The sequence below is a fragment of the Macrosteles quadrilineatus genome, unplaced genomic scaffold (genome assembly GCF_028750875.1).
Source record: "Macrosteles quadrilineatus isolate MER2022 unplaced genomic scaffold, UCM_ALF_1.0 Scaffold_8__2_contigs__length_117827958, whole genome shotgun sequence".
Taxonomy (NCBI): domain Eukaryota; kingdom Metazoa; phylum Arthropoda; class Insecta; order Hemiptera; family Cicadellidae; genus Macrosteles; species Macrosteles quadrilineatus.
This window is the reverse complement of record NW_026542601.1, coordinates 9550838-9573926: the sequence shown is the minus strand read 5'-3', so window position 1 is coordinate 9573926 and position 23089 is coordinate 9550838. Positions and strand designations below refer to the sequence as shown.

General features: G+C 35.7%; 1 protein-coding gene across 2 annotated transcripts; it reads right to left on the bottom strand.

Moving 5' to 3' along the window:
* Positions 1–1149: 1149 nt before the first annotated feature.
* On the bottom strand, positions 1150–21616 carry LOC129001127 (ER lumen protein-retaining receptor). Of its 2 annotated transcripts, none has more exons than XM_054428324.1 (5): positions 21458–21616; positions 13261–13450; positions 10132–10201; positions 7345–7597; positions 1150–1372 (listed from the first exon to the last, which is right to left on the bottom strand). In XM_054428324.1, exons 1-5 carry the CDS (start codon positions 21546–21548, stop codon positions 1320–1322), a joined length of 657 nt encoding a protein of 218 aa, XP_054284299.1. In that variant the 5' UTR covers positions 21549–21616; the 3' UTR covers positions 1150–1319. The 2 variants fall into 2 exon arrangements, with proteins under 2 accessions (XP_054284299.1, XP_054284300.1); XM_054428325.1 differs by lacking the exon at positions 1150–1372 and adding an exon at positions 3890–6343.
* Between the last annotated feature and the right edge of the window lie 1473 nt (positions 21617–23089).

The following is a 23089-nucleotide window of genomic DNA, read 5'->3' as shown; positions in this document are numbered from 1 at the left end:
ATTTTTGTAAATGTACAGACTTTAAATATCAGATAAAGCACAAACTAAACAAGATATCAAAAAATGTAACTGATCACTTGTAAAAAATTATGTTAGGTCACTAGTTCGGCAAATGGGTGTTAACTGGACGAGTATGGTTGTTCCCGTGCAAAACAAAGTCGAGTGCGGGATTACGAGGTGAGTATACAGTAAACACAAAGTTTATGCTGTCAAAAATTGTGTTCCAAATATTTCCCTCTAAAACTTGTTTTCACATGCACAAAAAAAATTTAAAAAAATATAGCATTATGAATATGCAGGTAGATGAAATCCAGAGAGATACAGCTTTTTACAGAACATCCTGAATACCACCTTAGCATTATAATCATGGTTGATGATAAATGGATAATGATGGTTCGAAATTTGAACATTTTTAAATATAGGTTCACATATGGTAAATAAATGTTCTTCCCATCTTGTAGATATGTTAGCATAGACAAATAGAATAAATATAGACTGACAAAGGAAACTTCCGGCGCCCACCGCTAGGAGTGCCGTGTAGTTACGGCGCACATCGCTGCAGGCAAGGATCACAGGAGCTGTATGCTACTAGCGCCGTAACTACACGACACTCCTAGCGGTGGGCGCCGGAACATATGCTAACCACAGCACTGCTGCCAGTCTATATTAATTCTATTTGTCTATGATATTAGCCCCCTATTAACAGTTTCACTAACACCAATTTCTATTATGTAATTTGGCTGTGGTTAAGCTGTTCACTACACTTTCTAAAAGTTACAATTCATTTAAATTTAAAAACCACTTGCACTAGGAATTGAACAAAAGTCCAGGAATTCTATATTTTAATTGTTTTATCTATAAATAATAAACACCCAAAGATTAAACAGTCACATTAAAAAAACTTACAAAGTATATTTTTCCTACAAACTAAAAATAGGTACCTAAATTAAAAAGATGGCCCAAAAGTTATATACAATCAATTATGAAAGAGATAAATCTCAAGTATTATGACAGAAATAAATCTGTATAAATTAAAAAATTGTATCTTGAAATTTGTCAATGCCGTTTACCTATGTTCAGTTTTCAGAAAGTTTTTTAGTTCAAATGTTAGAAATACATTTACAAAAATAGATTTAGAACAACTAGGTTTTAATATAAATAATTTTTCAGTCACTTGGAAACCATGTAAATTCAATGTCTCACTTTTTTTTATTTCAACACTCCCATTGAATCTTGTTCATTGTCTTTTTGAAACTGTATATTTATTTAAATGATTTGTATCACCTCCGTTAGGCCATCTGTTCAATGTAACTAGAAGGCTACACTATGGAGTCGGCTGCGGACTCGGCAAACAATCGTACTTTCCCGCTACCTGAAACAGATGAGCTGCATTTACCATCTGTCCAGCCTGCACTGTCAGGTACTATATTGTTTACAATCTTATATATTTAAAAAATTGGTTTTTCTTTTCCGAGTTTGTTTGGCTCTTCTACCCGACTGATTTTCATGATAGAGTCTCAAATTGAAGGTATGCACGCACAAATTACACATCAAGCATATATTTATCTACTGTATTACTTGACCAAAAACCAATTGATCTATTTTGATATATTTGAAATTTGATTTATATTTGAATTCTTGCTTCAAATTAAGATGTATTAATAATTATATAATCCTATATATTTTGGTCTAAGAACATTTAGTGAAATACCTTCTTTCATTTAAGCTAATAGTTATTCAAATCGGACGAGTTTCAAGCAATTGCAAGGCGAACAACCAACATAAAAATTATTTTTATAAGGTTTTTCTATCATTACAAATCATTGCTCCAGTATGTTTCTTTTTTTTATATGTTTTAGACTTAAAATAATCAGTAACATTATGTTTTAATTTGAGCTATTGATCGTTTGAATCAGTTAAGTTCAAGATACTATATTATTCAATCAAAAAACATAAATTTGACTATTTATCGGATATAATATTTATTTCAACGCTGTGGAGCAGCATGGTTTCTCTAGTTAATAATTTAATGTCTCGTTAATTGAGTAAATAGCCATAACCCTTTGACAAAATTTAGAGTTAGAAAATATTATAAGTTAAAATAAGTAAACCATAAGGAACTAAAGTACCGGTAAATAACAAGTAAAAGTGAATGGTTTTTAGTTTGAATCTATAGAAGCCTAAATTCGTTGACTAAAGAGCCTGTTTAAACCAATAAATATTTTATACTATGACCAGTAACTTTTTTTATTTTTTCTTAGTTTCAAATTTGCACGTTAACTTGAAAAGTTCCAAAAGTTTCAAACCAGCAAATAAGTTTAACCTATATGTTAAATGTTTTTAACAAGATTCTGGCTATTAGAGGGCCCAAGAACCCTTTATTGGTCTTTTTATTTCTTGTATACCCTTGGTCATTTTTTTTTCAAACAGAGGGCCAGGCTTATAAGTTACCCCGGTCCTAATAGATATGTATTGAAACAGATTGTATGGAGAATATTTCACTTTCATAAATTAACAATTAGAAGTTCTTATGCTAAAGTCGGAAGATTTCCGACGTATCACACTGAAAGACAATGAATTGTGACTGTTTAATCTTTATGGATGCAAATTTGCCACTTATATAATTGTTTACTTGAATCATTTAAATGTAGTCCAGTCTATTATTATAAAATTGTGAATTGCAGTATTCATTTTGTACAGTTTATACTTTTTCAAAGTAAAAAAGAGCACAACTCAAAAGTTTTTTTTATACCTAAATGAGAATCACTAAAAATATCTACTTTCAAACAATACAGGCTTAGTGATAAAATAACTGAATTAGTAACCATTTTCTAGTGACATTTCACCAACCCAACCACCAGTCACCACCATAGCTTGACAAAACAATAAATCCAAAGTGCAAAATAAAAAGTGTGGCTTACTTACCTTTGGATGCAAATAGAATCTTTTATTCCACATCGGGCAAACTTAAGGGCAGAGTTCACTTGGAGATAAAAACTGGCTGATTTTAGTAAGAAACATGTGTTTCCAACGTCCTTAAAAAGAACGGCTTTAGGAAGTATAAGTAACAATACTTTTCAACAGCTGATGTTACTGGTCTGGAACTTATTTAGAAATTTAATTATTTGTCCATTGAAGATGATCAACTTGGCTATATAAATTCCAAAAATTTTTTGGTTCCTTTGGTGGAATTCTCAAAAAATACAACAATTCCCAAACTTAGAATTCCCTAAATTATCTAGTTTACTAAAGAGAATAGCAAAGTAAGAGTATTTTACCATACAGTAATAACAGTTCCTTCTTATTACTTATGCATCACACATTTGTATCCACACTCCGGGGGTTCAGAGGAGTTTAATTAATTAAGCATTATTACGCGACGATTGCTTAAGTGTTAACGACACAAGTAGAAAAATTCAAGGTACGAGCATTGGCGAGTGCCTTAAAAACTTCTACAAGTGTCGACTATTTACACAAGTTGCCTACACTACTATACCGACAGTTTTTTAATTACTAACATGCACTACTCATAACTTCTAAGAGACGTCATGTTTTGGTTTATAACATCTCATTTCTACTGACAGAGATGCAACAAATCATTGAACCAAACACTAATGCACCACTCAACAATTAAATTGGTCTAAACAGCTGATTATTTAAAGTTCAAAGTATTACAATTTTACTTCTTCTCTCTCAATCCTTGACCCTCATTGGTACATTACTTGTGTTGTTAAGTAAGTAAACAATGCTGTTATGTGAATCTTTTCAATTCTAAGATAAGAACTGAAACGACTACTTTAAAAAAAGGTCGTAGGTAAAAACATTAACAGTGTTACAAACAATTTAAGCGGCACTTTTCCAGCGTTTCTTTACAAATAAAACACATGAGTACATTAATAAAAATGTTTATTCACAATTATTCAGCATATACATAAAATAACTTTTGCTAAACCATTACATAATCTTATGTTAGCACCAAAACGGCTAGAGATCTTAAAGAGTTTTAGAATGCCAGAAACTGATTGACAGGTACTCAGGGAGTAAAGTGCTAACAAGAAACTGTAGATACATAATTTTAGTGTTGTTCTAATACTAATTTGCTTGTCCACAAAGACAATCTATATGTAAGTCTTTAGCCAAGGAAGTTGAGAGTAAATAAAAGATAAAATTCAGAATAGAAGATCTATAATAATAAAGAAAAATTCATTTACACAAGACATTTCACACTCATATGGTTTCCTCTTTCTTCGTTGTTGCGCATAGCCCTTAAACTGTCTTTATTGCATAAAAAAATCATCAACATTTCTTTTTCTTCATAGAAAGTGTTATAAAAAGCTCTTGTGAACTTGTTTCTTTACGAACCATGAAACATGAACAGAAAATAGTTTTTAGGTGCTCAATAATTTAAGTCTAAATCATGTTGTGTATATAGCTCCGCAATATACAATTGTTTATTTATTAGGCATAAATATTTTGCCATGACATAAACAAAGTTTGGTGAAAGTTAAACTAGCAAAGCATATAAGATTATTATAAAAGAATCAAAACATTGAAAGATATTTTATAACATAAATAAAAAGAAAAATGTACAATTCAAAAGATTACACAAATACAATAGACTATATTTCTTATTCATTAAATTATTACAAGTTTATTTCAACTAAGACTTATTTAGAGCTACAGGTCCTTTATATTTGTACATACTAAAGTAACAAATGAAAAATGTTAAAAACAATACAAAATCCATTTTTGAATCTAGTTCAAATCCAGTCAATTCTATCAACTTACATTTAAATGCATGTAACAAATCTCCAAAAAGGAACGGAAAACGTTATATCTATGATTGTTAATAAAGACCTACGTCTTTGGCTTTTGTATAGACTTAACCTAAAATGATCAACACAAAAATTCAACACACACCGCACACCCAATCAATTAAGAAAGAATTAAACAAGACCATTTTAAACAGATATAAACCCATTCTTATTAAGGTTTTATCAATCTACTGACGTGTAATGTGGGGGTGTTTATAAATCTATATATATAAAAGGCAAAGCCCTCACTGACTGACTGACTGACTGACTGACTGACTGACTCACTCACTCACTCATCACTAATTCTCCCACTTCCCACTTACCTAGGAGGCTGAAATTTGGTACACTGATTCTTTAGGCATTAAATAGGAAAACTAAGTGGTTTTTATTCTGATCGGACTCTCGGGCTCCGCCCCAGTGGCTCTGGAGTTTCCCATGTTAACCTAATGAGTACTCATATTTAAATGGAATTAATGAATCATAACAGCTGTTTCAATTAAACAGGTTGGTTCTGTTCTATGATATTCAATAGCATTAAAGTTACAAGGATTACCAACAGAGTGCAGCACTATTATTTTTTTAAATATTTGACAACAGCTAATTTGAAACCAAAAGGTGAGTGAGCGTAGCGAACGAACTTCAACCCGGAGGCGAGGTAGCGTAGCGAACGAGCTAACCCGAAGGCAAGTGAGCGCAGCGAACGAGCTCCAACCGTAAAGGTGAGTGAGCGTAGGGAACGAACTTCAACCAGGACGTGTGAGCGCAGCGAACGAGCTCCAACGTAAAGGTGAGTGAGCGTAGCGAACGAACTTCAACCAGGACGTGATTGAGCCATGCGAACGAGCTCAAGTATGAAGTTAAACGGGGCAAAGCCCGCGGGTACAGCTAGTAGTGTTTATAAATACATTAACAGTAAAAATATTATTTCACACAGATGGGAAATTTAGTTTTTTTCTTCTAAATGTTCATTACTACATTTAAGTACCTTTTATACAGCATGTTGAAAATATTACATATAACAATGCAGACGTATAATAAAGTCATTCTATTGTGATATACAGTTCCTAAAATTTAAAAAAATAATTCAATCTGGAACAGCTAATACGCTTAAAAAAAAAGATCGTAGGTAGTCAAATTTTCACCTATAGATCATTTACTAGAATAAAAATATTCCCCAAACTGCCATCGGCACCCTAAAACTCTAGCGGCCGAATAGCCAAAAGCTATTTACACGTAAACATTTAAAAAACAACAATGGGGATACGAGGGGTAATCAACTCAAATGTGCGTTAACATACTTTGGGAGAATGAAATACGTTTGCCTACGTCTAATCTATTTATTACATTCATCCATTATAAATAAAATGTTGTGTAGTCTATTACAGTGGGTACTACAACGTAGCCCACTTTCAACTGACAGAATATTATAATACATAAGTTGCAGGGCCATTTATGACCATGACTCGAGTCTTAGACTCTTCTTCCTTTTCCTCTCTAAGCTGGCAACTGGAGCTTCTTCCCTTTTAAGACTGCAAAAAAAGAAATATCAAGGTAGAACCAGCGCCAAGGCTAAAGCCAATGAAGAAGAACACACATTCTATTGTGCGTAGAGCTACAATAGTGATGTTGATGGTACTGGCAGAACATTTCATTACTCATGCTGCCTACAAAATACATCTGCATGACAAAAGGAAGTTTTCAAAGTGATGCTGGGATCCATTGCTACAATTTAAAAACGGTAAATGTCAGCTATAGCCTAAATTTTGTACAGACTAAAAATTAAAAAGCAAAAAAGCAAAAGAAAAACTTAGCAATATAAATAATAGGTAACTACTTAAACTTGTGAAGTTTAAAATTTAAATGTGCATATATTAAAAGATCTTTTGACTTTTGGTTCTACAATATGAGAATGATTCACTTAATTTCTTACTTGTCTCGCTTTTTTCTTCATAAAATAAAATTATTTTTTTAAAACATAAAAACTACCGGTAGCTCCTTTCGACCTTAAAATTTCAATCATATTTTTTTGTAAGAAAATAACTCCCTAGGTTATTTGAACTTCTACCAGGTTATTGATAACATCCTTTAAAACACTCACCATTCAAAAAAACATTAAATATATTGTTTAGAAAAGGAGCAAATTTATTTTACAAAATACCTTACCTCTTTTACTTTGTTTCACTGACGTAAATAGAATTAAACCAACTGGACTTCTCAGAAAAAAAGAGAAATCAGGCGTACCGTACTTGATTTTGTCATTACTGTCTTGGTGAATGGTGTACTAGGTCAACATAGATAGTCATTTAGTGAGGCAGCCAATATACTCTAAATTTGAAGAAAAGTCTAGATTATTTCTTTAACTTTTATTTTAATATAATATTTTTGTTAAAACTTTTTCACTACTCAGAAATATAGCAAACACGCCTCAGTGTTAACTTCCCCTGCATCAAACTTCACTCTAAGCATCATGATATTAATATTAACAAACAAGCCAAACCACACTATATTCATACAATCATTTGCCCCTTACCCTTGGTGATGTACAAGTAGAAGAAGTCACAGTACAACACGGTCTGTACAACTCCAGCGACGATGGCGATAAGATCGTAATGGTCTTCAGCGTAGTATCGGTATATCCAGTTGAGGAGGTACAGCGCACGGTAGGAGCCGAGAGCAAACAGGTAATGCGACGTGATGCTCTCAGCTTCACCAGTCTTGCTCACCAAGAACAGCTGAGGTAGGATAGCGACAGACTCCAGGTAGATGCTGAATGTCCACAGTATCTGAAGACAATTCATGCAAGTGTGAATAGTGTCTGGACAGTGACGTAACACTCTCAGCTGGTAGGCTCAATAGGCTAACATTGGTTTTTACACCGACTTAATACAAGTAGGTAGAGTTCTCATCCTATTGAAAACTCTGAAGTTTTTTTGTGCGTTTCACACCTGAGCAATAAAGCTAACAAACTAAAACCACCAGCTGAGGATTGTCTGTTAGTGTACCACTATTTTTGTAACTTTTTTTACTTTTCCTGAATATGACTACCTCTATGATTTCAGGTTGAAATTTTATTTATTTAGGTATACTGATTATTATCACATTACATCAGACAGATGATTTGTTAAAAGTAGGAAAAGCTTAGAACACAGTATTGCGTTATGCGATTAGGGTTTTGACCAGAGTCATACCACTCGACCTGCTCATTGAAGAAAGCATTGGGATTTTGTAAGACAAAGAGGCGGGTAGGACTATATCGGAAAGCAAGAGTGTCAAAGAGAGGAGACATTAGTTGAGTAGCAAATGCGCTGGGAGCAGAGTGAGAAAGGAAGGGAAATGTTCTGATATGTGCCAAAAATCAGGAGACTTGAACAAGATTGGGAGGTAGACCATTATTGGATGCAGTTTGACACAGGACGTGATTGAAAATTTGAAGGCGAATTTGCGGAGATTTAACGTGGTGGAAGAGGAAGAAGGCACGTTTTGATGAATTGTCCACTTCAGGAGGCAAATAGGAGAGAACTGGAAGAAGTTTTGGACAGGAAAGGTTTAGAGATCATGAAATAAAACTTGATGAGGTACAAGGAAATAATTGAGACATTAAGGAAAGTAGCTAGGGAAATAGGAAGAAGCAGAGACATATAGGCCTACAGGCCATTAAATTGAAAAAAAGAAAAGGGAAAAGCAATAAAGGAATGAAAACTTCCTGGTGAAGGCGAGAGGAAAGGTTAGAGACAATACCAATGATCCTTATCGTTCAGGCGGTAGAGGGAGCGGAGTCGTGCTGTTAGGGTTTTGGGACACAGAATGTGTCTGGAAGAGGATTAAATTGGCCAAAGCCCGAGAAGAAAGAAGATTTTTCACGCAAAGCGACCAGACAAATAATTCCCAGAGGTGATTTGTTTTAAAACTAAAATTTATTGCAAAAAAAAATACAGAATACTGAATAAAGTCTTCAAGTGAAAATATATCGGACGTTCCCAAAATGTGCCTAAAGTCAATTCCACTGCCTTTATGATTGATCCCTAAGCGCTGGATTTTCAGTCAGTTCAATCCAAATAGTCATTGAATATAACAGTGTAGTCGGTGTTTTATACTCTATGCACTTTTTCTGTGCCAAGTGATTTTGTTGAGGCTATTCAATTTGCTTGTTTTGTCAGTTGTTGGTGCGGTACGTGAAGCGTTTAACCGTTGTTAACCGTTTTGTTTTCTCAAACAGACTATTATTATTTACAACTGTATTTATTTATATAGTTTATATTCATTCAAGACCTTTATAGTAATCGTCGACATTCACCAGTTAGTGAAAATACATTGTTTCAAAATGTTGTAGAGTCTGAGATAGGTTATGTTGATGATCTTAGCGATAGTTTTGTAGAGAATATTAGTGAATCTGAATTATCTGACAGTGAAAGTGTTATTACTGGATTCGACGATGATACAGATCAAGGTACCGATTATGTGCCACCAGTGTGTGGTCTAGAGCTGGCAGAAGACAGAGGATCTGGTGTATGCAAATCTGTAAATTATTAATTTAAGATAGATTTAGTTGACACCATTCAATGTACAACACTGTACTTTATGAATAAAGCATATTTGATTTGATTTGATTTGATCCTGGAGGTTGGCGAGGCCAAAGACCGCCTAGGTTTTCAATGACCACCGGAATAAGGAAGTAAAGATAACTTCATGATATCCAACCTAACAGCAAGTGGAGTGAATCTTTCTTGTTAAAAAGTGAACTTGACTCTTAACTTGTTATAAAGTGTTTTAATACATAATGCCACACAGGTTTGCCATAGTAAACCTGCAAACTAAGAGAATTTATATTTGCCTGTGTTCCTTTTTTACTCAAATGTTTTTTAGACGAATAACTTAAAAAATTTAATGTGCAGTATTTTTGAATTTTCTACATAGGCTACCATTAATTAGGTGGACAGCAACCCCTTTTAAAACTTACTAAATTATTTGTTTTTTAAACTTTACAAAATGGTTCAGATATAAGTTGCAACATTTTATGTTTTAAGGATCTAAATGGGAAAATCCAATTTTAACTCTTTATAATCCCTGTTTTTATAGTTCGATGCTGGTTTGCGAGCACGATTGAGGTTTAGGCCTACACGTTCATACCAAATTTCATGATATTGGTTTCATGATATTCATCAACGACACACCACATATATTTTTGATGTTTTTTTTTTGTCTCTAGGGACGTCAAAAAGATAAGTGCATCAGTCCTGATCTAGGTCTTGACATGAAACCTACGGTAATAGATTATCCCCTAAATGGGAAATTCACTAACAAACAAGAAATTTCTTACCTCAAGCACATCAAAAGCATGGTTGATCAGTAGAGCTAGGGCAGCAGCGGGAATAATCAGAAACTCGATTCTGCAATAGAGAACAGATTTTTAACGTTCAGGCCAACCCATAAATAATAACTTAGACTACTTAAAGCAACACTCTTTAATCACTGTACCTACATCTGACAAAATAAGATCTGGGGAGATTTAATCGACGATTCACTTTAAATCAATAGGCTACTCCATTGTAAAAAATTTTAAAACTTTAAATTTTAAAATTTTAAACTTTAAAAACGGTCCAAACCCTAGTTTTATTACCATATAAAGTGGACTTTTTATTAGAGAGCATTGATTGGTAGCTTTATGCCAAATGACATCTGGAAGTGAATACTATAACCACTCAGCTGTAGACAACTAGGTTAAACATAGTCACCAGATTTAGACAAAAATACAATTACACACATAAGGTTATGTTTGTAGGAAAAAGCATTTAGCTCGGATTAAATAAATATATAGGATGGAGAGGACACAGCTAACTCACCTGATGAAAGGTTGCAGACGAGTCAAAGAACACATAAAACACATACATAATAATACTTGATATTTCGCCTCTTTCAGAGGCTTCTTCAGAAGTTGGCCTAGATAGTAGTTACAAGAACAACAGTTTACTGTTTAATCAAAACTGTTGTTCTTGTAACTACCATCTAGGCCTACTTCTGAAGAAGCCTCTGAAAGAGGCGAAATGTCAAGTAATATTATATGTGTGTTTTATGTGTTCTTTGACTCGTCTGCAACCTTCCATCAGGTGAGTTAGCTGTGTCCTCTCCATCCTATATATTTATTTAATTACACACATAACAATTTTATTGTTAAATACTGGTGCCTCCACACAAGTTTTTTAATTTGTATAGCCTTCATTATTTTTTAGTTTTTTTATATCCTCAATCCAAAATTACTATTATTTTTCAAAGCAAATATTGCTAGGTGATATCACTGTTAAAGTATGGACGACTCTTGGGAGGTCTGTCATCCACATCAGGCCGATAAAAAATTTTAACGTAGTTTGCAAGGCAAACGAAGCACTTACCAAAATACTTCTAGCATAAAAAATAATATTTGACTGGTCAAAAGTATCCATCAATCAGTGGCGTAGCCAGGATTCTGCTTTGGGGGGGGGCCCGATCCGGGGGGTCTGGGGGGCTTGGAATACCCCCCAGGACCAAAGGGGGGTCCGGGGGTCCTCCCCCGGGGGAAAATGTTGGTATTTTATGGTGCTAAATTGCAGTTTGCAACACCTCTGGAGGCTCTAAAGTAGAGAATAATATTGGTGTATTACTACTAAAAATTAGTTTTTTCCTGTTCTGAAATCTAAACAAGTTGCCTAAACTACTATTTATCTGCGTGACGTAATTTTAATAAAATAAATCAAGCTAATAAAACTACACTCAACTTATAGAATAAAGCATACTAGTGGTCGTCCAGTGATCGAAAACTCGACCAAAAATATGTAATGTACACGCAATGACTATTGGATACTGAAGTAGAGACTATATGTACCAGCTGCCGTCATTTTTTTAATCATAAAACATTGTACAGAAGACTCTATATAATCGGCACTGTACCATTCCGCCACTCCAGTAATCCGGCGTCTTTTGGCGGGAGGTCTTCCACGGTCGCGGCAAAATTCTGATTATCTCCCGCGGCCATGTAGATATCATCATTCTCTCCCGCGGTCATGAAAACGTCATCGTCGTCTTGCGCGATCGCGGCAATATCATGAACATCTCCCGCAGACGTATAAACGTTATCATCGCCTCCCGCGGTTACGGAAACGTCATTGTTGTCTTGCGTGATCGTGGCAAAATCATGAACATCTTCCGCGGTCATGCAGACATTATCGTTGTCTTCCGCGGTCGTGGCAAAATATTGTATCATCTCCTGCGGCCGTGTAAACATCATTGTCTACTCCCGCGGTCACGGAAACGCCATCGTCGTCTTATGTGATCGTGGCAAAATCATGAACATCTTCTGTGGTCATGTAGACATTATCGTGGTCTTACCGGTCGCGGCACAGATTTTATCATTTCCCGCGGCCATGTAAACATCATTGTCTACTCCCGCAGTCACAGAAACGTCATCGTCGACTTGCACGATCGCGTCAAAATCACGAAAATCTCCCGCGGACGTGTACACGTTATCATCGTCTCCCGCGGTCACACGTCATCGTCGTCATGAACGATCGTGGCGAAATCATGATCATCTTTCTTGGCCGCACACGTTATCATCGTTTCCCTCGATTATGGAAACGTCATCGTCGTCATGCCCGATCGCGGCAATAGCGGTTTCCGATCGCGCGATCTTCGGAGACGTGTTTTAATTGCATTTTTAAGTGTTTTTATTGATAACATTCCAGTAATCCGGCATTTTATATAATAACAACACGTATTGTGTAGTGTGTACGCACTCATTTTACTGTTTCTAGAACGCGCGTTGCAACGCTCCCGTGTGCCGTGTGTACAGGGTAACTAAAAAAAAATTTCGGGGGGGGCCCGGCCCCCTTGGGCCCCCTCCCTGGATACGCCACTGCCATCAATGATTGAGGAGTTGTGTGACCAAAAACTAAATGGCACTAGTACACGGACCGGCACCAGTTGTAGCCTACTACAATTTATCAGAAATAACATCATCAAATCCTAATTTTTTAAATGTGTACCTATTCATCTCCAATCTACCTTTTGGACATCTGGACATCATTTACTGATCAAGCATTCAAAACAATTTTTGGTACTTTCGTATTATACGGAGACCACTTATTTTACAGCGCGCTGCGTCGGTTAGGTTACGTTGGGTTATCCATAAATATGTTTGTAGGACTTTCCTCGTTTCGTTATGAATCAAACGATACCAGATGAGTCATATAAAATTTATGATAACCCAAACTAACCTAACCATCGCAGCGCGCCTCTGAATAGTACGAAAATATCCATTTTTTAGCATTTCAGTGGGTATGCTAATTTATACAATTTAATTTATTTAATGCTAATTTATACCGCAGCGAACGTTTTAAATGTGTAAGCCTATTACATTTCTAGAACCAGGTAATGAACTAACCATAGCTTATCTTGTGGTTAAAGCCAGCAAACTCACCGGAAGGTGTCGTGGTTGTGGTCATAGGTGGCTTTGAACTTGACATACATCAGGTAGATAGTACCGTAAGATGCAGCAAGGAAGAACACCTTCATGATGGTGTTGTAGGCCGAGATGTATGTCGTGAACAGATCCAGGTATCGAGCTGTGTAGACTATGGCAAAGAGAACTTGCGATTTGCCCGATATACCTACAAGACACAGCAAAGATCTTAATTAAGGAGTATGTTAACAATTATTTATTGCACCCAACTTCCACCTGGAAATATATCTGCAATAGATTACTTAGCAAAAGCAATCACAAGAACTTTAAAAAATCTCATAGTACTGCTTTCAAATTGTTTTGAACAATTTTTTTATTGTAAACAGTGTATGAATTGTGAGAGAACTTTGTCCTAGGAGGGAACTGAGGATAGTGACTAGTTATTCAGAAATGTGTGGTTTACTTGTTAGGACTTGAGAGTAAACATCCAAGACAAAGAAAATCATAGCATAACATCCTATAACAGACATTCCCTATTCAACACGGTTTTAGGACAGGAAGGCCTACAGTTACGGATGTAGATTCTCTCCTTCAGGTAATCTTGAAAGCCTTTGAGAGCAAGTCTTCAACTGCTGTTCTATTGTGTGATTCATCTTGTGCGTTAAGACTCTTTTGTACATGAAAATGTAAGTGAGGCATTAAACACGTATCTGGCATTCTTATCTGCAGTCTTATCTACATAATAGATTTCAGATTGTAAGCTGGAAGCCTGAGCGCCATTGCAACTCGAGTGCCATTGAGGTCAGATGTGGAGTCCCACAGGGCTCAGTGTTAGGACCCTTCTTTTTCATTGTTGCCATGAATTATCTGTATCATTGTAATTATCATGATATGCTGTTGTATGCAGATGACACCACTTTGTTTATAAACCATCCTGTCCCTTTTATTATTTTCAGTAATGTTAAAGTGCTGTTTGATGCAACCTTAGAAAGGTTTTCTAGTATTCACTCGATGAAGGTAAAACACAAGAAATATTGTTTAACCTAAACAAGACGGTACCGTACCGTACTCGAGGACAATATTGTCAAGCTGTTAGGATTCACTTTGGACTCTGAACTTGAGTGGGGTGATCACATGCCCTTAGAGTGACTGAGTATAGTCACTTATCTTAGGCTCATGGGTGAACTTCCCTTCAATTTCGTTAGACTTGTAACTTTGTCTTAAACAATGAGGCCTACCACAATGGCTCTATTCATTCCAATAACATGCAGCATTTGACAGTTTGCATTGTTAATTTATTGTTTGAAATGAAATCATTTCAGTAGCCTAGTTAAGTTATTTGTAAATGTAAGACAAGGCCTATTGCATTTTTTTACCGAATGGCTAGTAAAATCTTTTGAATCTTTTTAATCCTCTAACTGCTGATTGCCGGATTCTGATTTTATACACCGCCTAAAACTCTCCATACAGTAGAATAACTCGGGGCAAGAGTGCACACGGGGTAAGAGCGGAAATTTTTACTTAGCGCTTGAGCTAGTTGGTTCCACTAAGTCTCATCCGATACAAGACAGTACCCTCGCCATTCCTTTGTAATTTGATGGTTCCTCTCTGTTTAAATTCATCTTACAATGAGGTAAGATCTTTTTACTCTTATTGTGAACTAATATTTAAGTATTTGGGAAACGGTAGGCCTATACATTATTCGAACAATTAATTTGACTTTTTCAATCCTATAGTTTAAATGGTCATTCAATACTCTACTTAGGCCTATAGCCATAGTTTACAGATAAATTATAACTTCATTATTTAACATTCTAAGTTACTTTTACTTTTATTTTCAGGAGATAGCCTATAAAAAAAAGACTGATTGGTAAAAACAGGTAAAAAACAATTTTATATTTATTCTACTTATTATACTTAAGCATTTTACCGAATGCTATAAAATAATAACATTATAGCATTTGGTAAAATGCCTATTATAGGCTAATACATAAACTTATAAGACTGTCTAAAGTCTTAATTAAGTTACAAAAAAAACTGAGCAACTCAGCAATCATAGTAACTTAGGCCCAATAAAACGTTGTTAGGATTTCACAGTCTAAGTTACTTCTTCGCCCAAAGTTATCATACAGTTTTAAACATTGGCGTCATCAGCATCAGAACTTTGAGGGGGACAAAGGCGTGTCGGTCCTTCCGGGGGGTTTGGGGGGAGCAAACGGGGGGTCTGGGGAATTGTACTCCCCCAGAAAATTTTTTTGAAAATATTGCCTCTGAAAACACAGTTTTTAAGCATGGATTTAATGAAAATACATAGTATTTCCTCTCAAAAATATGTCTATATAATTAATATTTATAACTATTTTGTCATATAAAAACATGTGTAAAGTTATTACGCAACAAAACAAAACACTCAGAGAGGTTAGGTAAAACCTTGTAAAACTTCAAATCAAATCAAAACAAAGCAACATACAGCTGCAAACGAGTGCAGAGAGGAAGAAAACATAGAGGAAACACAAAGAGGACGAAATTGCTCACCTTTATTCCATTCAATTACTACAACGTTGGATTGTATTTTTATGATTATAATACCGTAGGCACACTTATTTATTCTAATAGTTATAACGGTTTAAGAGGACCTTAATGATATGTGAAATCTTTGTCAGTTTGACATACATTAAGTAAACTTTTTGAAAAATTGTGATCATAAAATGACGTTTGAACACAAATATTTAAACCCACAATCTCACATTTTAACAAGCAGGGTTTTTATTTAAACAGTTTGTTTTTGGCCTCAAAACATATTTAAACATAGAATTAAAACTGATACTAAATAAAATATTTACACAGGTATTCAGTAAAAACTTATTATATGGTTTAATATGCTTTATTTTACAAACACACTACTGATATTAAATGCGGTCTCTCATATTACATCGTAACTTTTCTTTAATTCTTTATTTATTATCCTTGATGGAACCAAAAACATTTCTCCTAGTTTCACATTTTGAAATGAACAGTTTTGCAACCCGTTTTTCTTCCACCTTGTCCAATACGTCTTTGTGGACGTAACAAAGAGCAACATGATTCAATCTTTTTGAGTCATGATGGATCTTAGGTACGTCTTCAGTTTCCGCAGAGCACTAAAACTTCGCTCTGCTTCACAACTTGAAGCTGGACACACAAGCATTAGTCTCACCAGACCTTCAACATTGGAGAATAGCTCCCTCACCTCTTTTGTCATAGAGGTCAGAACGTCCTTGGCGTCTTTTAAATTTTGCACCTTGTTTCTTAGGTGGAAAAGCTCAAGTTCTGACTTCAACGTTTGAACGTTGATTTCCGGATATGGCGCTAGCATACTGTCATCATAACTGTCTCTTCTTAGTAGGACTTTCTCGAGCTGAATCTGTTTTTTCATACCAGCCTGTTCAAGTATGCGAGTTTTGAGACCATGTACAGCCGTGTCAATGACTTCAAAGAACTCCCGTCTGAAATGTTCTTCTGTTGAAGTAAACTCGTAGCCGTAGTCATTAGCATTTCTCTCACATATCTTTTTAGGCACTTTCTTTCGTCTTGGGAGCCTTAATTCTTCTAGGCCCAGCTCAGCTATGGACTTGGTACACTCTTCGTAGACAGAAGAAAACTGCTGGTTGATTCTGAGGTTTTGCAGACCATCAACAATGAGTTTAACAGATTCATATAATCCAACCATTGATTTCTTCTCGCCTTGAAAACTTTTGTCCAGTAGTTCCAAAAGTTCAACAACTTTTCTACCCATAATCAGGCATAAGTACGTTGTCCCATCTTCAAACACACTCAACAAACCACTGGCTCCGTCGTACTTACGTTCTGTGAGTTCATTCAAAGTTTTCAAAATTAATGGATACTTTTGCAAAATTTCATTGATTTGCCCTTTCCGGTACAGTTGAACCTCGTTTATACGAACCTCAATAAAACAAATTCCTTGATAAGACAAATTTTTTATAATCCCCTTGACACTTTCATATAGGTCAATGCTAAAAACACCTCTATACAACGTAGTAATTAAGTTAAAAACCTCCATAAGACAAATTTGTTTGTGACATGGGCTAGGACTGATTAACCTCTATACAACAAATATTATTAGCACAAAACCTCTACAAGACGAACGTGACCTCTATAAGACGAACTTATCATAATCTTAAACCTCCATAGTACGTAGTTTTCAAATCAAACAGAAGCTTGTCTCAACATGAACCCCCACCCATCCCTCCTCCTCCCTCAGTCATTGTTTGGAGAAACCTTGGAGCGAGGAGAAACCTCTATAAGAAGAATAACAGCAGCATTAAACCTCGATAAAACAACCCTCTTTATTAAGAATACCTCTACGAATTTTTCCCGTACCCCTTGAAATTTGTCTCATAGAGGTTCAACTGTATATCCATCTTGTGATTGTATTCATCTTAAGCTGTTGTGTTCAAAATCAATACTCCTAACTGATGAGTCCAATCCATTGAAGTCTCACAGCTTGCTTTTATTACTAGATTGACACAGTGAGCACCACAGTGAATGTAGTCAGCAAGTGGTTGTTTCTATATCACTGAGTTCCTTAATGGATACCACTCATGTTACCAGCTCCATCGTAAGTTTGCCCACGAAGATTGGACAAAGGGAGCTCCAATCTAAGCAACACGACAAAAATAAGAGCTGTTCTCTTCCACATGTATTTGCCGATTCATAAAAGCCTAAAAAACTTTCACGAGGTTCGAGATCAGCATCAGCCCACCTGACACAAACACTGACCTGTTCATTGCCAGCAATATCTCGCGTCACATCACAAATGACAGGGTAAATCAAAGGGTTGCTTAATTTAATGCTCTGAACTACTGGATATGATTTCATTTCCCAATATCTGTATGATTTCGTTTTGTATAGTAGGGTGAGTATAGGTAATATCTTTTTCTAGCCACTGTTTCAAAGACAGCTTGTCCTCACAGCGAACCTTCAATAGTTCCATTAGATTACCTTCATCATTTTTGTGTCCTCTTACGTGCCATCTGCTTGTCTAACAAGATACTTTACACTAGTTATTATAGTCATAAGAGATTCTAAAGCAAGTTTTTGTTGTTCGAGTTTAACATGTGAGAGTTGTGACTCAGGTGCTTGTAACTGAGAGTAGCTTAAAACAGCTTGGCAATGAGCATCACTCGTTCATTGGTGGTTTCCAAACTTTTCAATAGCTTTTTTCCAGTTGAACCTTTTTCACTAAAAGCTTTATCTGCTTTGGTAGCCAGCGTTTTTGCTGGCCTCAACTGAGCATATCTTGTACAGTAAAAACAGTTTACCCCTTCAGCTCCAGCCACATGTAGCCAAGGAAATCTCTCATACCAACTGGTCTGGAATTTCAGCACTCTACCTGAAAGTTTTTTCATTGGAAAATCCCCTGGTAGAATCTGAGGCTGATGAGGAGAAGTGTGACGAATAGAGCAGTCAACTGATGACACTACGTCTTGGTTGTTTCCTCCATCTTGCTGTGCTTCAACTGATGGAGAGCAAACAAATGATGATACAGCTCCAGAATTTGATGGCGACAATATTTTCTTCTGTTCAGGTGTAATATGTTCTTCGTCAGTTTCTACGTCTTGGTTGTTTCCTCCATCTTGCTGTGCTTCAACTGATGGAGAGCAAACAAATGATGATACAGCTCCAGAATTTGATGGCGACAATATTTTCTTCTGTTCAGGTGTAATATGTTCTTCGTCAGTTTCTACGTCTTGGTTGTTTCCTCCATCTTGCTGTGCTTCAACTGATGGAGAGCAAACAAATGATGATACAGCTCCAGAATTTGATGGCGACAATATTTTCTTCTGTTCATGTGTAATATGTTCTTCGTCAGTTTCTTGATCTATAACAAAGTTACATTTTTAATAAGACTTCCGAATTACCTGTTAGAATAACAAATGACACAAAGATCACTTTTAAAATATTTTCTTCTGATTTAAGCATACCTACTTTCGGTAGGCCTATAATTTGTTTTTGTTTTTTAATTCCATAACATGAAATCAAAAACTATCTATGGAAAAATTCTTTTTATCTTTTACAAAAATATATAAATACTAGCAGAGTAGGCCTACCCGTCCTTCGTACGGGGTTGGAATATAAGTATAAAATGCTTATTGCAGTTATACTCAAGCTTTGCGTTTGCAATAAGGGAGGACACAGTTTGATAAATTTGCTTTTTTTAAATTTACAGTATTCTATAGTATTACAAATATAATGTTCTACCACTTCACCTAAACAATAGAGAAAAATAAATTATCAACAATTCGCAAAATATCACAAATTATTCATGAAATGAAAAACATAAACATAACTGTAAACTATCCTACTTTGACAGTTCTCATTGCGAATCACAGTTTAACTTGTTAATGCTTTTCCATATCATAGAACCAACTTTTTTAGTTGAAACAGCTGACTAAATTCTTTAATTCCCTTTAAATATAAATACTCATAAGGTTAACATGGGGAATTACAGAGCCACTGGGGCGGAGCCCGAAAGGAATTTTGAGATAAGAATATGCCTATATGTTAATCGGGAATGTAAGCTATCATCATGCCAAATTTCAGCCCAATCCGTCCAGTGGTTTATGCGTGATTGAACTACAAACACACAAACAAACACACAAACAAACATACAAACAAACAAACATACAAACAAACAAACACACAAACTTTCACATTTATAATATTAGTAAGATTTACTTACCTTTGTCCTTTTGTTTTTTTTTTAAATGACAACAAATTTTGTTGTCCTTCTGCTCGTTTCATTTTTCATTTGTCAAGAAACAGTTCAACGTACTTTCAAAAAGTTTAAATTAAGTTAAAAGAAATATATAACCGATACTACAGAACACACGAGGAGAAAAAGGTTAATGTACGAGGAGAAAAAGGTTAATGTACGAGGAGAAAAAGGTTAAAGTACATCTAAATACTGTAGTATCAACAACTGCTGACTGAAACGCGATCGAAGAAGAAGCGACATAGACAAGCGTTAGGCATCCAGTGCAACTCGAGGATCGTGGAACGGAACAGCCCCCCACCACCGCACCATGTCGTACGCTTCCGAATCATACAGCGGAGCGAGCACCTTACTTGCTGGCAGGGATCGATCGGGTGAACACGCATTCTGTATGATTTTTTAAAAATTATTTTTAAAATTTGTGATAGGGGGGACAAAACTGACTTTTCAAATATTGGGGGGGACGCGCCCCCCATGTCCCCTATGGCAGCGACGCCGTGGTTTTAAATAAGTTATAACTTAACTTAGTTATGATCATTATTGGTCTTAACTTAGTAAATGCAGATTTAAAAACAAAATGAACAAAATTATGTAATGGTTTAAGGGAAAATTGGGGTACAGTTTCTTAACTGGGCTATGCTAATATCGATTGAAACTATCGATTCGATTAGTAAACCTCCATGAAATTTTTTTCACCATCAGCAAGTTTGGTTGGTTAGGTTGTGTTAGGCCTATGATAGTTTAATTTTATAATTGACAGATTTTAAAATATCGGTTAACTTACTACCCAGTATTTTCAATTTGATGTTTTCAATCGATATTAGCATAACTTAGCCCAGTTAGCCCCATAACTTAGCAAACTGTAGGGACCCGAAAATTGTTCTAAGTTATAACTTCTACCAAGTTAATCCCACTAACTCTAATACGTCCGGACAAATAGGTAATGAGTTGGCAAAATGGGTATAGCCTTCTTTGCCTTACCCATCATTAATGTTTCATGTTCCCCTAGCCGTAGGCCTATTCATGATTTGAACGTTAGGCCTACAATAACTTATAAAGCTTAATGCAAAAATATTGGTAGCCTAATTATGTAAGTTAGTACATGTGGGACATCACCATGGGGAAATTTGCTTAATAATCTCAAATAAACCAAAATCTAAAAGAGACTTAGACCAAGTAGACCTAGCCTAGGCCTACTTCAAAATGATCCTAGGAATGTTTACAAAAGGACAAATAAAAGAGGATACGATAAAATGCAGCATAGAAACACAATTTATCAATTATAAAATTTAATTAATGCTTAGGAAATAAGGTTCAGGAGAAATTGTCGACTCTTAAGTAAAATTACAGCATATTATTCAGTTAATGCTGCTATTGCTGTAGCGCAAGACCGGTTGACAGCACAGAACAATTAAGGGATTTACAAGGGATAAAAAGTACCTGCGCAGGATCTGCTCTTCCATATCTTCTGCAGAAGTATTATAATTGCCAAAAGATGTGAAAGATCACCAACAAGCCTAAAAATATTCATTTTTCCAGATAAATTTACGACGGCACTACCCTATATCGCCAGTCCACAACAATGACGTGGCTTGAAGATCGGGCTACAGATGGCAGCACCATTCATCTCATATTTGGCAGTCAATGCCTTCTAGGAGCAATCATTATTCCTATTCGTAAATACACTTATGAAGACCATACTATAAAAATAAATTCTATAAAAAAAATTTCAGACTGATTCACAGAAGTGTGAACTCTTGGCAGATTTTTATGAAACTACATTTCAACCCACTGATCTTGTTGATTATGGTGACGATGAGATGGTGAACAAGATTTTGAATGGACAATTTTTATCTGCTGAACTACTAATAAAGTTTGCATGCCAATCTGAAATTAAAGCAGTAATTAAAAAACCTCCGCTCCGTAAATCAGCTGGCCATGACCTTACTCCTAATATTATTTTGCGAAATCTCACCAACTAAGGCTTTGATATTTCCCATCAATTATCAATGCATGTTTGTCTAAATCTTACTTCCCTTCTATTTGGAAGCATGCGGAAATATCAGTTATAAATAAACCCAATAAACCAAAGTCTTCTCCATCTCGTTACCGTCCAATCAGCTTACTGTCTACACTTTCTAAAGTCTTAAAAAAAAATCATCTAAAAACGAATTGCCTGTTACATATGGATGCTGCAAATATAATTCCTGCTCGTCAATTTGGATTTCGGCCAAAACATTCGCCCAAACATCAAATCGTACGTATATATGAAACGATAGTCAAAGGGTTTTTTTAAGATGTTGGTGGCCTCTTTTAACCTTGCATTTGCCCGTCCACACCACATCAATGGTCCACATACTACGCACCCGTGCGTGGATCGTTTACAGCAATGCAAGGAGCCGGTACAGTACAAAGGTGAACTGAACTGATAAATTTTAGTGGCAGGGGAGTATGTTTTATCTATGGTGGCAGTGACCAGGATCCGAACCATAGATAAAACATCCGAACCCAGCACGACATCGCTGATCGCTGCCTTGGGCCCGAAGTCCACGACGCTACTGACTGAGCCACCGACTCTCTACTGAGAGCAACACACTGTTTTACTACCTATTTTACAGTTTGTACTAACTATTTTTACACTGTTTGAGAGGAAACAGCACACAGTATTAGCGGCATATCTTGACATATCTCAGGCATTCAATAAGGTATGCATGACGGTCTTGTGTTTAAATTGATTCATTTTTGATTTCCATAATATTTAACAGATATTTATTTGTTAATAGTACTGGGCCACGCCCCCAGGGGGTCTGGGGCACCAAACCCCCAGAAAAAGGGGATACCGGATTTTTTTGCAATTTTAAGTGAAACATAGTAAGGTTTGCGTGTTTAACCAAGTTGTTCCTTATATACCACAGATTTTTTTGGTAGCATAGTTGCTGAATATTCGGCCACGACGATAACTTAAGAGTCTTCAGTAGTGCCCCGATATCATTTTGTTGTAAAAATAAAGGGTAATTTTTATAAACAAATAACGTTTGTTTTTAATAAAATAAAAAGGCATTTCCCTAGAGA

Coding starts and splice junctions, on each gene's coding strand:
- LOC129001127 (XM_054428324.1), bottom strand. CDS start 21,548: ATGAATATTTTTAGGCTTGTTGGTGATCTTTCACATCTTTTGGCAATT. Junction 7,598..10,131: donor ATGCTTTTGATGTGCTTGAG/GTAAGAAATTTC, acceptor AATTGTCTTCAG/ATACTGTGGACATTCAGCAT. Junction 1,373..7,344: donor CTACTTGTACATCACCAAGG/GTAAGGGGCAAA, acceptor CATCTGTTTCAG/GTAGCGGGAAAGTACGATTG.